General features: G+C 39.1%; 1 protein-coding gene across 2 annotated transcripts in view; it reads left to right on the forward strand.

Annotated features, from left to right (window-relative positions):
* Akap6 (A-kinase anchoring protein 6) overlaps nucleotides 1–19525 on the forward strand; it is a 436041-nt gene that overhangs the window by 334635 nt on the left and 81881 nt on the right. For both annotated transcript variants that reach the window (XM_028869697.2, XM_028869698.2), the window contains exon 10: nucleotides 18010–18156. In XM_028869697.2, the coding sequence (XP_028725530.1) occupies nucleotides 18010–18156 (147 nt within the window). The remainder of the gene's footprint in view (nucleotides 1–18009; nucleotides 18157–19525) is intronic.

Genomic DNA, 19525 nt, shown 5'->3' on the forward strand with positions numbered 1-19525 from the left:
TACCCATCTGTAATCCCAGCTTTCCTATTGGAAGATGGAAACTGGGAAGAGGAGTTCTGGAAGCTGGGGACCAGCTTATCTGGCATGCTCAGTGAGGAACAACAAAAGTGACCTTGCCACGAAAAAATTGAAAGTAGGAACCAACACTTGAGGTCGTCCTCCGATCTCCAACACATGCGCTATGGCACACAACCACATTCCCACATACAAAAATGGACACACACACACACACACACACACACACACCACATATATGACACACTCAGATAAAATAACAAGAATGAGGCCAGGCAGTGGTGGCGCACGCCTTTAATCCCAGCACTCGGGAGGCAGAGCCAGGCGGATCTCTGTGAGTTCGAGGCCAGCCTGGGCTACCAAGTGAGCTCCAGGAAAGGCGCAAAGCTACACAGAGAAACCCTGTCTCGGAAAAAAAAAAACCAAAAAAAAAAAAAATAATAATAACACGAATGAATGGTCTAATGTTTTCACCTTTACCTAAAGAGTAAGAAATGTCATCTCATATTACTAACTACATAAAGCTAAGCAGAAAGCATGTTAGGTATTGTGGTATGCTATAGAGTAGCAAACATGTTTAAAGGCTATCCTGGGCTAGTGGGATGGCTCAGTGAGTGAAGACTCTTGCCACCAAGCCTGGAACCTGTATGATGGAAGGAGAAAAGTGACTTCTGTAAGCTGTCCTCTGACTTCCAAACACAAGCCTTGCTGCACATGCGCGCAAAAATAAATAAATGCAAGCTTTACAAATGCAAAGGCCATTCTTTTCCTTAAGTAATGTATAATCTACTTTATTAAAAAAAAGGTTAAAATAGGCATCGTGAAATAACAGCCAAGACAGCAAATTTGTGTGCATTCAGAATGCATGTCAGTTTCTCACAGTTTATGTAAGAAGTGATGGCTGAACTGGCATTTGCTGGGGAGAAGATTAAATAAGGGAACAGAGGGAGATGCTTTGCAGAAAAATGCAATGTGAGAAAAAAAAAAAAAACAGGAACAAAACAAAAACTCCTAGATCTGACAATTCACTTGACATGATTCTAGAACTTTACCCAAACCAGGAAGTCACACCAGAGAGGAGTAGGAAGCCTGTGATGACTCATAGAAAATTTATCCCATGTGCTCAATGGAAAGGATGAGCGGGCAATGATTTTTGTCTTTCCACTCATAATTCAGTGTTCTATCTAGGGAAAAGAAGTAATATACACATATGTACAAACTACTGCTGTGAATATATAAACAGATGAGGACAGCGGGGTACAGGGTTCTGCTGCCTTGGCAATACTTGGATCAAGGTTGGGCAAACACTTGCATAGTGCTTATTCTAACGCAGGCCTTAGATCTTGCCTATGCTTGTTTCTCCAATTCTCAAAGCAATTTCATGGAGTAGAAACATTATTCTTAGGCAAGGAGTGAAGACTCAAGGAAATCCTGAAATGATTATTTGTTTACAGGGTTTGTGTAGTTACTAGTACAGGCTAATATCAACAAATATCAACATATTCCCTCCTTCCTTCCTAAGAGGAGAGAAAATTAGTTATAACTTTGCCTTGTATATTCTACAAGACAGGAATTGAATGTGTATGTAATGCTTACGTTCTCAATGATTCTTCTTTGATGTGACTTATTTTTCTGTCTAATGTGGCCAGAAAGTAATTATAATATATTATTTTCAGAAAGAAAAAAGAGAGGGGAGGTATTTGCAGTCTTGTGTGCAAAGGTGTAACAGACCAAAAGAAAATCTTTTTAGAAAAGTCACGTGTGTTAAAACTGAAGAAACTCCTCAAATGAAGCGTTCTACATAGAGATGTGGAATTCTTACAAATATGGTCTGATATTATCTCCAAATACAAGTGGTTGAGAAAGGACAAGTATGTCTCCATCTTTTTTTTTTTTTTTTTTTTTTTTTTTTTTTTTTGCTGGTGGTGAAGCCACGGAAAAAGGAAACGATTTCCCTTGGATTATACAGCAGGGCATCTGTAGAATGGAAATAGGAAAAGAGTTACAGGGTACAGAGCACCCAGTGAGGAGTTCTACCTCTCAGGGATGCACAGAGAAAATCCTCCCCACCACAAGTTTTAACATCCATTTCTTCTATAAAATTTGCCACCATGTGGCAACATCCACGTCTCGTACTTCTCTTTCTTAGGCTCCTCTCAGTGAATGTTTATTTAACTTTTTTAAAGCCATCATACAATATTCCATCATGGGATTATTTCAGGGAGGTTATTCACTGAAGACCTCTTTCCAGCTCTCATTTATAACTTTCCTCCTTGTTACTTTTCCTTTCTTTATTTGGTTCTCTGAACCTTTAACACCTCCTCCTCTGCAATTTTATTATTCTGCCTCTTGTAGTTGAGACACATACACATACCTGCTCGTACACCTCTCTCTCTCTCTCTCTCTCTCTCTCTCTCTCTCTCTCTCTCTCTCTCTCTCTCTCTCTCACACACACACACACACACAGCGTTTTCTCTTTGATATAACTTCTAATAAGCTTCTGTGGGTGCCGATGGCAGATTCCTCTGATGGAGTAGTAGTAGTAGTAGTGTGTGTGTGTGGTTATCCTTCAAAGCAGTTACCAGTTATCATAACCAAGATTTGTTCTTTGGGGTCTTAGTTTATGCCAGGAAATGTCTACTGTACCCAGAGCTTCCTTAAACTGTGAGCTGCCATTCTTCTGAGTGACGGCGTGACTATCACTGAGAACTCCTCCATCTGACCTTTTGGCCTCCACCTTGCAGTATTTAAAATACATGATTTTTAGAAGATGAACAACATGGAAAGGAGATAACCATAGAGGGCTACAGGGTGGGTTCTTCAGTGTATTTTGGCTACTCCAGAGTCACTCTGAATGACATTCTTGACCTTGTTTACATTTAGCTCCCAGGGCCTACCATTTTCCTCAGACTTTCAGGCTGCATCTAAAGAAACATTTTTGGAGAGCAGCTATACAGCCTGGCAAGCAAAGCTGCAGTTGCCCTGGCCTGTTTCTGGGCACCAGCACTACCTTGAAGACCTCAGGCAGGTGGCTTGGTTTTGACTTTTATTATTAAAACAGAGCAATATCCTAACATTTCTCATGGGCTTTCCTTAGGAGAGCAACAGGAAGAGTAACAGCGATGCACAGAAGTGATAATCAAACTTTCTGTGGCTGGAATAACAAAGCAGTGTGAGCCCCTCCACACTCAAAAGTAAACAGGAGTAGGAACAACAGAAGGATTTGGAAGAGAAAGGTTTGGGGACCGGAATTGGAGCTCACCTCCTGAGTGCTGAGAAATGTTCTCCCAAGAAAACGGGCCTCCTAAGAGTCACTCCTAAGCGTTTAAAGAGCTGCCATAGGCCATAGGCCTCCTCTTTCCTGACACGTTTCAGAGATGCTAGCCATTTCTGGCCACGGGAAGCAATAAACTTGGCTTCTATCTGAAAATTGAAAATATTTCTATATTGGATGTTTTACCAAGTAAAATTCCCACAGAGGGAAGTTCAAAGATAAAGAAGGCAGTCATGGTCTTTTCATTTCTGTGTCCTAATTCTCTACCTAACATGTATTTCCACAACTGAGTTAAGTCCCTCTGATCTCTCTTTGGGGAGAAATTCAAATGAATAAATATTTTCCAACCTCCTACAACTAAACCATAATGTCAATACTTACAGTGGATAAAGGGTAAATAATAAATGGTTCTTGTCCATTCGTTGCAGAGTCTATGATCTAATTCTTAAACCACATTTATCCTCAGCTGAAGAAGGCATCAGAGGTACTTTCAAAAAGTGGCCCTACAGCGTCAAATATTTTACCGTACAAGGACTGAGTTACAACCAAGAATACTCTTATCCCATTATAGATCTAGTAAGACTGTAGGCAAAGGCTGAGGCTATGGCTTAGTTGATGAAGTGTTTACTGTGAAAGTAGGAGGTATCTGAGTTTGATCACAAATCTCACATTAAAAAAAAAAAAAATCCAAGAGTGGTGGTATGTGCTTGTCATCCCAGAATTGAGCCCGCAGAAGCAGGCTCACCCCCAAGGCTAACTAGCAAGTGTCACGCCAATGAGAGAACCTTTCTCAACAACAATAAATAGACAAAGACAAATCAAACAGATGAAAAAGAAAACTGGATAGTCCCTAAGACATGACATTCCAAGTTCTCTGTGACCTCCAACTCTCCAACTTCTCTCTCTCTCTCTCTCTCTCTCTCTCTCTCTCTCTCTCTCTCCCTCCCTCCCTCCCTCCCTCCCTCCCTCTCTCTCTCTCTCTCTCTCTCTCTCTCTCTCTCTCTCTCTCACACACACACACACACACACACACACACACACACACGGAGGGGGCATATCTACACATTCATGTGTACCTGTGCACATACATGAACACACATACACAAGATTATAGATATGAAAATCCTTTTGTCTTTCTAAAAACCATTTCTTTTCTCTCTCTCTCTCTCTCTCTCTCTCTCTCTCTCTCTCTCTCTCTCTCTCTCTTGTGTGTGTGTGTGTGTGTGTGTGTGTGTGTGTGTGTGTGTGTGTGTGTATGTATGCCACATATATGTAGGTACATATAAAGGCCAGAAAAATGTGTCAGATTCCCTCAAGCTGGAGTTATATGCAGTTGTGAGCAGCCTGACTTGGCTGCTGAGTACTGAACTCCGGTCCTCTAGAAGAACAGCATGAACTCTTCACCTCTCAGCCATCTCTCCAGTCCTCCTTTTTATCTTTAATAGTTTTAAGCGAGGTGTGGTGGTGCTTTTAATCCAGCACTCTGAAGGCAGAGGCAGCAGATTGCTGCGAGTTCAAGGCCAACCTGGTCTATGTAGTAAATTCCAGGCCAGCCAGGGCTACATAGTGAGAGCCTCTCAAAAATTTTATTTTATGTATATATTCTTTGAGAATCTTGATGTGTGTATCTAATGAATGCATGCAAAGTATTTTGAGCATATCCAACCCACTCAACTTCTCCCTTTCTCAATGTCATATTCTATTCATATTCTATTCTCTATTTTTTTTTCTTTATGGCTCACTGAGTCCATTTAGAACTGCAAATACATACTTGGGTGTAAGACCATCTACTGAAATATGAACAATCAAAGACACCACACCAATGAAGAAAGGCAACCCCACACCATCAGCCAACAAATTCCAGTAGTCCTCAGGGCCATGGCCCCTCCCCCCACTAAGCTGGAACATTGATAGCCTTGATCATGTGTAAATCTTATATAGGCACCCGCAGCTTCTATGAGTTCATGAGTGAATGGCCTTGGCATGTTCAGAAGACATTATATCACAGAAGTCGTCTCCATGCTGTGGTTCTTATAATCTTTCTGCCTCCTCTTCCCTGCTGTTCTCTGAGACTTGGGAAAAGGGTTGATCTAGAACTCCTATCTGAGGTTGAGCAACCCACTGTTACTTCATCTCTGCACTTTAACTAGGAGTGAGCATCTGTGTTAGCTGCTATTCACTGTAACAAGAAACAACCCAAATGGAGCTGAAAACAGCACTAGTCTATAAATAGAAGAATAAATATTTTGAAGGCAATATGATACTATGTCCATTTAGCAAAATAATCATATTAGTTCTCCTCTAGGGCGTATGACCTCCATAGCCATGAGTTATTGGCCAGGTTTACAATACCAGGTATGAATTTCTTCCTTTGGAGCCGTCTTTAAACTGAGTCGGGAACCTGTTGGTTACCTCTCTAACAGTGGAGCTACTGTTGCATCAATGGGCATTAGTTGTGAAAAAAAATTTAAGTTAGCATTAAGAAGTCACAATGTGCGTGCATACCAATATGATGATGTTTCCGTTTTGTTTTGGGGAGAATGACTCTGGAAACTGTCATATGGTAAGTCTATCCCCACATGATAAATTCTATATGTGGCTTCTCCGCACAGGAGCCTTTAGTCCCTGAGGAATGCTGAGTGCACTAACCCTGAGAAGATGAAGTTTTATGGATTTTGGGGTGATTGTTGTCATTGGGTGTGCATTTGTGTGTGTCATTTGAGACAGGGCTTCACTCTGTAGTTCAGCTGACCTAGACCTTACAATTTGCCTGCCTCTGCCTTCTGAGTGTGGGGATTAGATTATAGGTTTGCAGTATCACACCAAGCTTGGAAAAAATGGTGATGAAAAATAGGGTCAGTGGTTTCTTAGAGAGTTGGAAAGTCACCAAGTTCACAATAACACCTTTCTGATGAACACAGGCTACAGTCTTCTCATTCCCCCCCCCCTTTTTTTTTTTACAAAGAGGAAGCAATATATTCCCTTTTGGGGAAACTTTATCAACAAAGTTAACCTAAGAAGTATATATTTATTCCTTATGAAATTAATTTGGTTCCTTTGGCATTATTTTTGAGGTGTACAACATTTTGGCAAACTGCTTTGGTTTGAAACTATGTGATTTTTGAAAAGCACGTTTCAGAATGTTTAATTCAGCGATACAAAAGCACTAATGAAATATGCATGTATGAATTTTATATCATATTAGTTCCCTCTTTCTTAAAATCTGAATAAAAGCCAAACATCTGGATTATGTTTAAAAAGCCTGAATTTCCAATTTTCAGAGAGAGCCGATCTATTTTGACATTGCACACTTAGCCTTAACGTTTACAGTGTGCTATTAACATTACTTGCAATTGTGGAAAAAAAAAATCTAGATTTAAACAAACTTGGTGCCTCCAAATGCTAAAAATATATCTATATTTCAACTGACTGCTGCTGTACAGCCATGCACATCCATAGTTTAGGCTTCATCAGCATTTTCATTATAAATGCTTACACTGAGCAGGCCTGTAGTTCTGCTATAAAGAGATCGGGTAAGCTTTGACATATAAAATCGCCTATTGTCGCACATTAAGACAATGAACAGCATTTCTATCACTTACCTTGAGAAACTATTCATTGACTTAGTGTTTGCTAAAAGCCCTAACTATTGAAAATACTTCATCATTACCCAAAGAAAACATGCTATCCATCATCCTTTGGAGGCTTTTTTCTTCAAATCTACACCACCAATAACCAATAATCAATAACCAGCTTCTGCTTTTGTAGATAGTTGAGGCTATTTTGACAACTCAAGTAAGTATTTATGATGAGAAAGTTTAGGGAAGTAACTAAGGATATAATGGTTATGCTTATTTTACTCTCATGGCATACGTAGTAGAATCTGAGTGGTAAATCAAGTTTTAGGGGACAGGGTATCTATACAAGAGGTCAGTGTAGACCACGCAGGGTTGTGGTATGTTTGAAGTTTGGCAGTAGTTAAGTCTCAAGTGGGGTTTAATTTATCACACTTGAAATTTTGATGTATTTGTTACAGAAAATGGTAAAATTGTTTTTACTACATGTAGAAGACAGCTGTAGTCTGCAAATTTCCTTTTAAATTCTTCCTTTGTTTGGCTTAAGAAAATGTAATAACATTGTAGTCTGTCACATAAAAATAAATGTGTGTGAGGTGTCTGTTGGTGAGGGGATAAAAACCAAAAGAAACTATATTCTAAAATAGGAACTTCTAAGGAAGAGAAGCTGGGTTTGCTGTACTGATTTCTGCTCCTCACATCTTCCCATCCTATACATTGCACACTAAAAGATATTATATGCTTGCATAACTGTTCTTACTATGTGCTGACATGACATCCCATTAGCTCCTATAAGGTGCATCAAAATGAAACCTTAAATAGAGCAGCTGCGGCAAGTTGTGGCAATGACCCTCATCCTTACTGAAGTGCCCTTGAAGGCAGAGAAAGCCAACTGAGATGTGTAGATTTGCAGCACAGTACAGCATAAACGCAGTTATAAAGTGCCTTGCTGAGATATAGGCTAGCTATACAACTTCTGTAGGAAAACCCCCTCCTTTATCAAGTAACAGAACCTGAAAGCTTTTGCTGAGTGGTCCATGAATGAACTACCTTCCTCCAAAGCTTTCGTTGGGTGGTTCATGAATGAACTACCTCCTTCCAAAGCTCTCACTGAGTGGTTCATGAATGAACTACCTCCTTCCAAAGCTCTCACTGAGTGGTTCATGAATGAACTACCTCCTTCCAAAGCTCTCACTGAGTGGTTCATGAATGAACTACCTTCCTCCAAAGCTCTCACTGAGTGGTTCATGAATGAACCACCTTTGTACAGCAGGGTGAACGGAAGCTGGCTGTAGAAACTGGTTCATTTCCTCGTTCTTTTCCATCTCCATGTTGGGGCCAGCTTGGATGGCAGAGCCTACTTTGTATGTGGTGTGTGTTTTCTCCACTGCCCTCCCAGGCTTGCATCCATCTCAGTCTGATGTTTTAATCCCATTCCAACAAGTGACAATTTCTTAGTTGGTCGTTTGGGTCTTGGCTTTTCTTCTGCACAGAATAATGTGGTAGTTATGGCAGGTCTCATGAATGCTGGTGCAAATGAACTCAACTTTCTAAAATAGAGCAAGTTTAGATGCAATTTGCAGGCCAACCTTCACTCAGCCCCACAGAATTTCTCAGCAGCCAGACGTATGCTCTTGGCCTAGACTTCTGGTGACTCAGAAGGCGCTCTCTGCTGTCTGTTTAGGCTTTAGACTTGGACCTCAGTGTAACATTTATAGATCAGGTGAAACAAACGATTTTCTGTGTAAAAGCTCCTCAGTGCTCAGTCCGCAGCAAGTCCATCTTTTCTGTCCTGGGCTCTCACCCCAGCTCTACTGCCCATGACCCATTGCTCTTTCAGAGGCTTTCCACTGAGGAGGCTCAAATCTTCTCAATTCCTTTAGAAGTCTCCTTTGGGGAATTCAATACAGTGGCCCAGTCTTCTATGTCTCTGTCCAACCCCAAATGGCTATTTGTTTGTTTATTTTGAACATCTACCTTTTAGTCTTTGCTGACTCAAACTGAACCTAAAGGCAAGCAAAAGCCTCGTCACTTCCATTCTTTATGGAGTTTTAGTCTCTGTCTTTTGGAGAGGCCAAGGGAGAATGAAGGGTGGCTAATAATAATGTCATGCTTGACATTTGTCATTCTCCTCAGATTTAATTCATTATGCCAGCATCTTTATTCTTTCTAGAATGTAATATTCTCATCTGAAACAGACAGCATGAAGTGGTCCCCAGTGGATTCAGATCCAAGACACAGACAGTGTTTGGTTTGTATATTAAAAGTTTCGATGTAACATAAAAATTATGAGATTTTACATACACATATGTGTTCCTGGCCTCACTTAAAACAACATACTTAATGGTACTGAGGCCATATTGAAGCCACATTTCCATGTGGGGGTTGTTGGCATAGCTTTCGGCTAGGGCAGAGGCTGGTGCATCCACTACAGACCACACTACCCTCTCCTGTCTTCTGTCACTGGGATCAGATTCTAGTAATAATTACACTTGTGGGTTGTTTTCTTCCAGCAGAGAAAGGGGCTCTCTTTTACCACAATACCTAGTAGTCGTTGGAATGTGAATGAGAGAAGGGGGCTCGTTCTGACCTCACTCTTGACCTTCCCTTCCAGGCTGCTGGGTATGAGAGCTAGCTATTGCCAGCATGGGAGAGTCAGATAGAAATTCATGAATTGTGCCAACATTGGCATCCCTTGGCAGCTCAGAATCTACCCTGATGGGAGTATTTATGCTTGAGAAATCCACAAACACTATAAATCACTACTTTGTTTCTTCTTTGAGAACCAGTTCACTAACTTATAAAATAACCTGTAGGTGTTTGACTCTATGATCTTGAGCTAAACTGCTTATTATTTTATCGAGTAAAAAGATCAGCATAATCGGGCAATCTGATCGACATGTCCTTACTCATGTTTTCCTTGTTCGTGTTGTTAAAATATTGAAGAAGACTGGAGAGAGCAAGAGGGCGGTGGGTACCCATCGTGATCTTCACCGACAGTATTCCACAGGTTCTCTGCAAACCTCCCCTCCCTTGAGTGCTTCTCAGAGCCAGTATCCATCTGTTTCTCACTGATGAAAACCTAATAGAAGTACATCTATCTAGCCCATGAATTCACCTCCTTGTGTAGGGATTTAAGTCATTAGATTCTGGGTGTTTGTCGCTAGAAATGTAATCATGTTTAAAATCTGCCTGGCAGTGTAGGGGAGAACTGACTGGTGTTGCTACAAAATTGCCTTGAGAAAGTAAAAGGACCGAATTTCTACACAAGTTGACAATTAAGATTCCCATAGACGCAGTGGGCTAGCCAGCTCCTGTAGGGGAACTAGAGCCAAAGCCTTTCTGAGCACTTCAAACGGGCAAAATGATAATACAGTCAAATCAGAACTAAATACATTAGCTGAAACTGGAGTTTGGCTTATCAAATCCAGATCAAAAGCATGAAATAGAAAGCATGTTGGCTATTTCTTCCTTAAATTCCTCTATTTTTTTATTGGCACTGGAGGAAAAAAAAAAAAAACACATTAAAACCTCCTGACTGAATTGCTGTCCTAAACCAATAGATCCACGGGGCTTGTTTACCTAAATGCCACAACAGACTTTGTAATGCAATGATGTAATCTTGGCTTTGTGTCATTTATATTCAACCTAAAAAAAAATTTTTTTTCCTGAACAGACAGGCTGACAACAATATTGTTCAGTGTGGGTTTTTATTTGGATTCTTTCCAAATGGTTCACATGCCTTCACAGTAACACATCATGCGGCTTACGTTTCCCCCTTTGCCTGATTTCTAAAGTTTTCCCCTTTTACTAGCTTTCTATTTTTCTTTTAATGTCTCAGTTATGTTTGTAAAACTAACCAGCTCCACCACAAAATTAGGATGTATCTTGCAGAGAGCATTCATTTTACTTTTTGCATATTTTTCCGGAGGTCATGTCAAGGTTAGTTTGAATTCCATCCTACATTAAGACTTCTTTCACAGCTATTTAGCTCGGCAGCCTACTCCCCGCTGGGGTCTGCCCCTTGGGCACGTCAAAGCTTCAGACCTGACAAATCACACACAGATGAAGCTGTACAGGTTTTTTAAACAGTTTGATCAGTAACTTTTTTTTTTTCTTTTTTCACTATCCTTCGTAGTAAGATTCTTTCTCCCTTTGAGTTACCGTTTCGGGGATGGAGGGGTTCTATTTGAGACGATTTGTTTTTGCATGAGAGTTGTCAAACTAGCTGTGCATTTATTACAGTAAAAAGTACACTAATAGCCTTCTGGTCACCAAGACCGCAGACAGAGGCAAGCTCATCACTAGCAAGACTATAATTGTGTTATTAAGACTTACTTGTAGTGGGAAGGTTATTGTTGGGATATCACAGATTTCTTTGGGGTCAGAAAATAAAAATACATCCAGTCTATAACCTGTTAGGAGTTGAGCCTAGAAATGTCTCTCATGTGCTCCGATCATTACCTTAGCAAACTGTGAAATGAGTGGCAGATGTCCCTTCCTGGTCAACTGATGGACTTAGAGTGCCTGCCTCTAAGAAGAATCGGCAGACAGTGTCTCCTTTACTGCTGAAGGAGACCACAAAGTTTGGAAATCAGCAGACCGTCCATATTTTTATGAGTTGAAAAATAATGACCACAAAACTTCAAAAGCATCTGAGGAAATGTTGTGATTACTGCTGCAGTTATCTGGGCAATGCCAAGTGAGCAATAGCTTCCCTATTCCCACGACAGAACATAGTTGTTGTTTTAAATAAGCCATATAGGCATTCCATTACATTTTCACTTAGGACAGACAAACACCACCTGAAGGTTTTTAGCTGTAGACTAAGCTGAACACTTGAACAGAAGAGGGGAAACAATATTTAAATGATGCTCAGCAGGAAAGTACCCAATGAAGGTCCTATAAAAGGTTGCCTGGTTGAAACTAATTAAAGACAAGTCTAAATAAGAAAAGAAAAGGAAAAAAGGATCAAAGGGATCACATTAGGTGTCCCCATGCTATTTGGGGGCATTTTATTTCATTTTTATAGTTTTGTTCTGGGAAAACACTGCATCCCGAAAATGTCCACTTCTGCCATGCTGCCGTTATTTTTACAGTCGCTACATGTCAACAGGCAAGCGTCTTGCAGAAATCATCTCAGCACTGGCGCATTACCACATTATAGTGAAAAGAGGGCTTGTGCTTTTCACGCAGTGCGTTTCAGCCTTCAATTAATGTGAAAGCACTACAATGCCCATGCAGCTTCTCCTGCCTAGTGGTGCACCATTTATCATTGCAGTCTCACATTGACCTTGACACCCACTTCATTAGAATAAAGATTGTCTACCATTTAGGTTACATTGTTCCTCTGCACAGAGACCCCATGCAAATTTCTGTTCAGATAGAAGCGCTGTGAGGCTGTCAGAGGTCATCTGCATTAAATGATTGCAGCTATTTTCCAACCGCTTCTTTTCATCCCACTCAATTCAGGCTAGGAGGATCAATCAGGTTCTCTGCCTGAAACAGTAGGACTGCTGGGAATATAACTGTTTTTGGTAGTAGTGGGTATGCCCTAAACAGTGTTAAATATTTAATATAAACTCATTAAAGGCCATGCAAAGGCTTGAGAAGGATACTACATTTATAGAAATATCAAAGGGGACAGAAAACCCTTTTGAAAAATAAATAGAATAGTAATTATCAATTTTATAATTTCAGAAGATATAATCACAATAGTTCTTAGTTCTTAATCACAACTCTTTCCTATAGGTATTTTTCTTCACCCTTGACATGGGTTAGAAAGAGGGGAATATTCTTATTCAGGACTTCACATAAATATTAACATGAAAAGTTTTCATTTATTAGTGCTTCTGTCCTTACTCAGTAACAATAAATTCTGTCCTGACTGTATTTGTTTTAAAACATCGATATTCCTTATGTAAAAGAAAAAAAAATGATTGGAGAAATAAGTTGCCTAGTCTCCTACTTAAGTTTCCTGAGTGATATAATTGGAATTAAATTATTAATGGGAGATACTTTTAAAAAGATTGTTTTATGATCTTCTATTAGGGAATTTGCAATTCATTTTAATATTTGTAGTTTGATTTATATTAAAGATAATGCAATCTATGTTCAATTAACAATACATGGCCAATGTAATGTGATTTCCAGATCATGCAAATGGAATAAGCTAGAAAAGGGGGGGAGCTCAATTCTTAACCTCGGATGTAATTTGCTGTGCGAGTTCTGGCAATTTTAAATGACATTGCACTTTTTAATTTTTCCAAAGGCTCAGCAGCAAATTTATCCCAATCAAGAAAGCCTATTATTAATTTACAAGGACAATTGTAGGAGTCTTTATAATTTCTTTGTGCAATTATTCGCCGTAAATTCTCATGGTAAGATACAAACCGTTTGCAAGAAGTAGGCACTATGACTTGTCTGGCGCTTGAACCACCGTCGTCTTGAATCTTGAACATCCTAAGTGTTGGGGAGCCTGGCTCCTTGCGAAGCATCACGGGTTTTGTGAGATGCTGGGCGCGGGCCGTCTAAAAGAGGGCAGTGCAAGAGCCGCTGCAGAGGCAGCCTTGGCCTCTACCAGTACAGCTGAGCTCTGGACCTGGACTTTCCTATCAAAAGATTCTTTGTTCACCAGTGAATAGCATTAGGCATGGACTAGCTGAGGGGCCACCATGAAGTCTCAAATGAGGAGGGCAAACACTAGCCAGAGAATACAGTGCGAGAGTCACAGACATGTCCTTGCATTTGTGGGCAAAATACATAGTTTTACATATTATTTTGTGGTCATTTGGGTTGGGTATGTTCCTTGCTCCTTGCATACACTTTCTTATTGATAGACTAAGATACATTTTGTCTTCACCTGTGTTTTCTTTTTCTGCCTGTTGTGGGGCAGGGGAGATTATTATGTCAAATACACAGGTATTTAAGATATTAATTTGCACGGGCAAAGATGCAAATGTGTCATTCTTATAAGTAGGTAATTGTTTTTGTCTTAACTCTTCTTAACATAAAGTCACCTGATGCTCGTTTAAAAACAACATATTGCGTGATATAAATACTCAAATCCTGATGACGCAGAATTGGACAGTCATATTCTTTAATCAGAAAATGGTTTGTTTAGTTCTAGTGTTTCTGGTAACCACAGCTTCTCTGTCCGGTTAGCAATGTCTGGTCGCTTTTCAGCATGGCCACCAGAAGCACCATACAAAAGTCTCACAAAGAATGTCTTAATCTCTCTGTGTGCTTTTGGAGCATTATTTTGAATTCCATCATGCTGCCTTTTTTCTCCCCTCTTCTGAAGTTTTATTACAACAGCAGAATTCCCAGGGAGCTTTGGGGGCAAGGTTCACATAATGTAGCCCTGAAGTTTTGCTAGGTGGGAGCCATTCCCCCAGTCCTGGCCATCTTTTGGCAATCTTTCTATTTCAAAAAGATTCACTGGGTAGAGTCTTTTACAGCATCAGCTCTATCTGGTGTATTTTTATTATTATTTTTATTTACTAGACATTGAGTATCTACACCCTTTCATGACGCTTTCTTTCTCTGACCTCACCGTGACAAGGCATCTTGTTCTTTAACATTGAGGGAGGCAGAAAAATGCTTGAGTTTCTCAATGTGTGCCTTCTATACCAGTTTCAAAATGGCTTATTCTTCTGGTTTCCATGGTGACAATTAACACTGTTTCAAGGCATTGTTCCACTCTCCATTTGGGCAGAATTTTCGGTGTGATTTTTAAGAAAAGAAAAAAAAAAAAAGAAAAAAAAAGAAAGAAAGAAAGAAAAGAAAAAGAAAAAAGAAAAAAGAAGAAGAGGAAGAAAGGAAAGGGGGTAAGGGTTGAAGGGAGGGGAGAGAGCCTGGTATGAGTGTCAAAAAAAGTTATCTCAATCAAGTCTGCATTTGCCACTAAGAACATTTATTCCTAAACCTCTGGTTTTCCTGGCTTTGTTTTATAATTTTGTTTTTAATCATTTGTGCTTTTAAAATTATACACTAGAAATCGAAATTTCAGTTTTAATTCTTATTTAAGACAATGACGACTATTATCTCTGTCTTTTCTTTATACCCAAAGAAATAGCTTTTAGGACACTGGTAGCCTGTGTCTTTAATTTGGATCATTCACAAATCTATTAAGAGGATTCATTAGACCAAATTGAATTGGCCAAGCAAATACACTTAATAATGTAAATATGCTCTTTGAATGGAGTATATTTTATTTTTGACTAGGCAGCGAGGCCCACAGCAGGTGCTGTGGGAAGTTAAATGCTGGATGCTTATTTACCTTAGCACTCAAGAAAAGCCAGCTGACTTTAACTTTGCTAATCTCATTTTTGGCTATTGAAAACTGGTTTGTATGATAACATCCCCAGACTATGGGACATAATGGGGCAGCTTCTGCTCATTTACTGCTGTGGGTGAAATGAATATGAAGATTAAATTATCTTCTCACTGCAGGATAGAGTTGCCCACTTGATAGGGGACCAAGAGTAGAGAGATTCGATGGTTGGTTCTCCACATCTGATGCTCCTGAAAAGATGCTAGCAAGAGAAGAGGAAATGTTTAGTAGCGTCAACAAAAATGCAACCCTCCTAGCATCATTATACACACAGTCTTGAGACCCTAAATCATATTAGATTCAACCTTCACAGCATCTCAAAACTCAAATGCTTTCACCTTCAATTACAGGACATTCTAGTACTCGCCATTCACATATCAATATATCTAACAATTAACTAGCTTCTCTTGGCTTTTATAGTTTGAAGGCATTGCCTATCAATCACATCTTTCATCAGGCTGTTTATGCAGTAGGCCATGCAGTGACAAAGAGAGCATACATAATAACAAGGTTTTTTTAATCTAATTACCATCTTAGTCACTATTGCCCTAACTATACATACCACATTTCATAGGAAAAATTATTCCTATGTTTAAAATCAAATTAGTTGTTTTTTTTTGTATTTGCATTATTGCAAGGTTATCATTTTCATGGGATAATCTAAACTGCCCTCCTTTCTTACTAACATATGATGGAGGAGATATTTAAAGTTGGGAGAGAGAGGGGATGAGTTTTCTACAGGAAAAGCCAATAAGCAGTAGAAGCCACTCCCAGAAGGCACTGCTAGAGAAATCTCTCTGTTGATTAATACACATGACATAAGGAAAGATTTGAATAATAGTCCTCTCCCTGGCTGAAGCAGGACACCCCCCCCCCACATTATGTCAGTCTTACCTAATTAGTTATGTAAATCTTACATGGGAATCTGATTACATAAAGCAGATTGCCTCTCCTTCAGTCGTTACTCTGACAAATAATGTACTATCTAGGTTTCTAGAATACTTGTTGAGTATTGAGTTGAGAAAACTTAAGTGGGCAGTGTGTTTTCTGTAACGGAGTAACCTGATCCTGGTAATTGTGTGCAGTTAGAAATGAAATCAGAATTTCCCATGTTTTACAGTCCAAATTCTGATAAGACTCTAAAGCAACCCTTGATTTTCTTCAATATGCATATTCATGTAATTTTGGATACTCTGGCACCTAGATCAACATTCATTAATAATAAAAAATGCTTTAAATCACCTCATTTAAAACATTTTGTTCTTTGATGCACAAGTGCCTAACATTTGGAGAAGTTTACATAATACAAATGATGTGCACATCTAGTGTAAATGGAAGATTAAAATATGAAACTAAAAGTATGCAAACATATGCACACAAATGCTGAAGATCTAGTTCCTGGGACAGTTTTCACGCCCTCTTTTCATTCAAGCTAATTCCAGTTCTAGTGTAGAGTTTTGTGTAAGGTATTTTGAGGGGACTACAAATCATCCAAGTATTTGGGGATATTATGAACCTCAAGATTGGCAATACTTTGCCCACGCAAAAGTTTTCCTTGTTAGGTCTAATGATAGTGTTTACTTTGGGGCAACCATGCTCACTTAGGGGAAAGGAACAATGCTACCCTGGGGTCCACTCACCTGGCTTTGTTGCTTCAAAGAAAGACATTTTTAGAAATGTGCATTAAATTGTAAAATACATTTAATATTTTCCCCATAATCTAACTTTTATAGTCAAGTATATTTTGATACACACCTCCCCACACATACATATGATAGTCATTTATAGCTGTTCATAAGACTTTCTGACTATGAACTTTTCCAAATACAGGTATTTGAAGAATACTACCACAAAGCTGTTTTACTAAGTAGCTATTACGTAGTCCCCAGGAGCCGTCTTTTAAGAGACTTACGTGACAGTGTGTTAGAATATAGTGGATATCTGTGTGGCCAGGAAGGTTCAGTAATCAGCTGAGACGTTCAGGCCGTTTATGGTATTCAAATAAGCAATTACAGATCTATAGCTATCCCAAGGAACTATCAGGCTTTCTCCCTCTTTCTATGTGTCTTTGGCTTTCACAGAGCTTTTAAGTAAAAGAAAGAGAAAAACAAAAATATTAATTGTGACTTTAGGGAACTTAAAAGAATTAAGCCACATAATCCTTATGGATAATGTTTTTCATTCGAAGATAACTTTATTAGATTTTTTTTTTGTCCATAAAGTCTAAATGTTTTAGAGACTAACCACCATTTCTTAACTTTCATAACTCACAGCCAAATGTATGCATTATTTGTGGCGCAAACATTTCCCTCTATCCATCACCTCCATTTGAAAAGTGCCTCTCCTTAAAGGAGAAAGGATCACCTCCCCGGCAAGTGGTTGATACATATGTTTTGTGGAAGAAAACAAAACACTTAGAACTTTTTCAAGAGAGATTTGCTGATAGATGGAGGAGAGGGTTCGCTCCAGGGCCGAATGGTGACCCAAATTAACAGAAATAGTCAGCCCTTCCAGGCCAGGCATTTTCTTACTTACTGTATTTTGAGTCCAATACATAAACTGTATATGAATATTTAGTCTAAAAAGACAAAAGTCTCTGAAGCCAACAGTAGAAGAAGTTTCTGTGTGGGCATGTGTGGCCGCTGTTCAGAATGTTTTCAGCAGCCTTACTGCGTCAAAGGTGATAATCAGTAAATCGTATTGAAAACAAAACCTTATATTTATACCCCATAAGAGGTGTAAATTCTGCTCAAAGATTTTCCCTAAGAACACCTCTGTCCTAATGATTCACCCTTGTCTTGTCATTTCAGCGATACAGTGTGGAAATGTCCATCAGGCACCTGAAAAAGACAGAGCTGCTTAGCAAGGTTGAAGCTCTGAGGAAAGGTGGCGTCTCTCTACCAAATGATCTCCTGGAAAAAGTGGATTCAATTAATGAAAAATGGGAACTGCTTGGGGTATTTGCATTTTTATTACTGTTTGTAGGTTATGTGTACATTTTTTGTGTGGTGAAGTACCCTATCTGTCTGATTTCTAATTTGAGGCACAAATATCTCTCTCTTTCAATTCACTCCTTACATTTCAAACAAGCTTCTTGTGTTATTATGGGGAAAACATTGCTTTTCCTCTTCTGCCTTTTTTTTAAAATTTATTCTGAGCTGTCTCCTCTCAGATTTTAATAATTTTGGTTCTTTAATACATAAAAAAAGTAAGTAAAATATGCCGTGTATTATGGGTATGCACCAAGTCAACTCTAATACAGTATATCTGATATACACTGGCTGTCATGCTTGGATGAATGTTAATAGAATTTGTTCTGAAGGTACATGTTAGAGACATCCACTGTTTAACTATTCAGTGTATCCTTAAAATGAAGAGTGGGGTTGCCACTGCAGCTTTCGGGCCAGACGAAAGCTACCAAATCAAATATGCAAATTTGACCCAAATCCCAATTGCAGAATTAAAATCAGCCTCCTTTTTGTGCCTCCATTTTTCAGGGCACTTTTAACAAAAGCCAAAAAAAAAAAAAAAAAAAAAAATTTCGTGTAGTACGCAGTCAAAGAAATACAAGAATCGGGCAAAAAGGAGATATAGACATTCTGTTACCTAGAGGCCTGGATGGCATCATGCAGGAGGCATCTCTGCCCTATTGTGGGGTGCCAGCGGAGGGAGAAGATAGCCTGTAGTTGTTCATCAGCTTCTCTCTTAAATTGCCTTCACTTCAAATCAAGGGTAAGCTAGATTTGCCAATTACCTAAATGATTAGTCATAATAGCTGCTAGGGGTGGTGTCAGTGACAGAACATAATTTTTCAAGCCCTCTATTTTTCTGCCTCTTTAAATTTTTTTTTAAAGAAAGAATACTCTAGAAATATTTTGAATTAGGAGCTCTCCATGTCCTGTGATGACTTGGAGACATGCCAGTGTTCCGTTCATGCCATGCTTAATCTAAGTGATTAAAAACCTGCACATTTAAGCCCCCGTTTCTCATCAAAATTCTCTACACTCTGCAGTTGTTCAAAGTAACTTAAAAATCTCAAAAAAAAAAAAAATCTTACTCTTACTTATTATGGCCTTGCCTTTTAATGATAATTAATGTAATTTGCTTGAAAATGGGGAGGTTTAAATCAGGACCTACTAAATTCTACAGCACTCATTGCTCTCAGGAGAAGTGTGATTACTGTATGATATTTTCAAAGGTTGTTTACAAAATAGAGAAGAATAGCAGTTTCATTGGCTTCATAGATAAAGTGATAAACAGTTGACACCCCATTTAAAATGTATCTTTCCTAATTTGATAAATAACAGTACTCCCTTGGAAAACTGT

This window comes from Peromyscus leucopus, chromosome 14 (genome assembly GCF_004664715.2).
Source record: "Peromyscus leucopus breed LL Stock chromosome 14, UCI_PerLeu_2.1, whole genome shotgun sequence".
NCBI lineage: Eukaryota > Metazoa > Chordata > Mammalia > Rodentia > Cricetidae > Peromyscus > Peromyscus leucopus.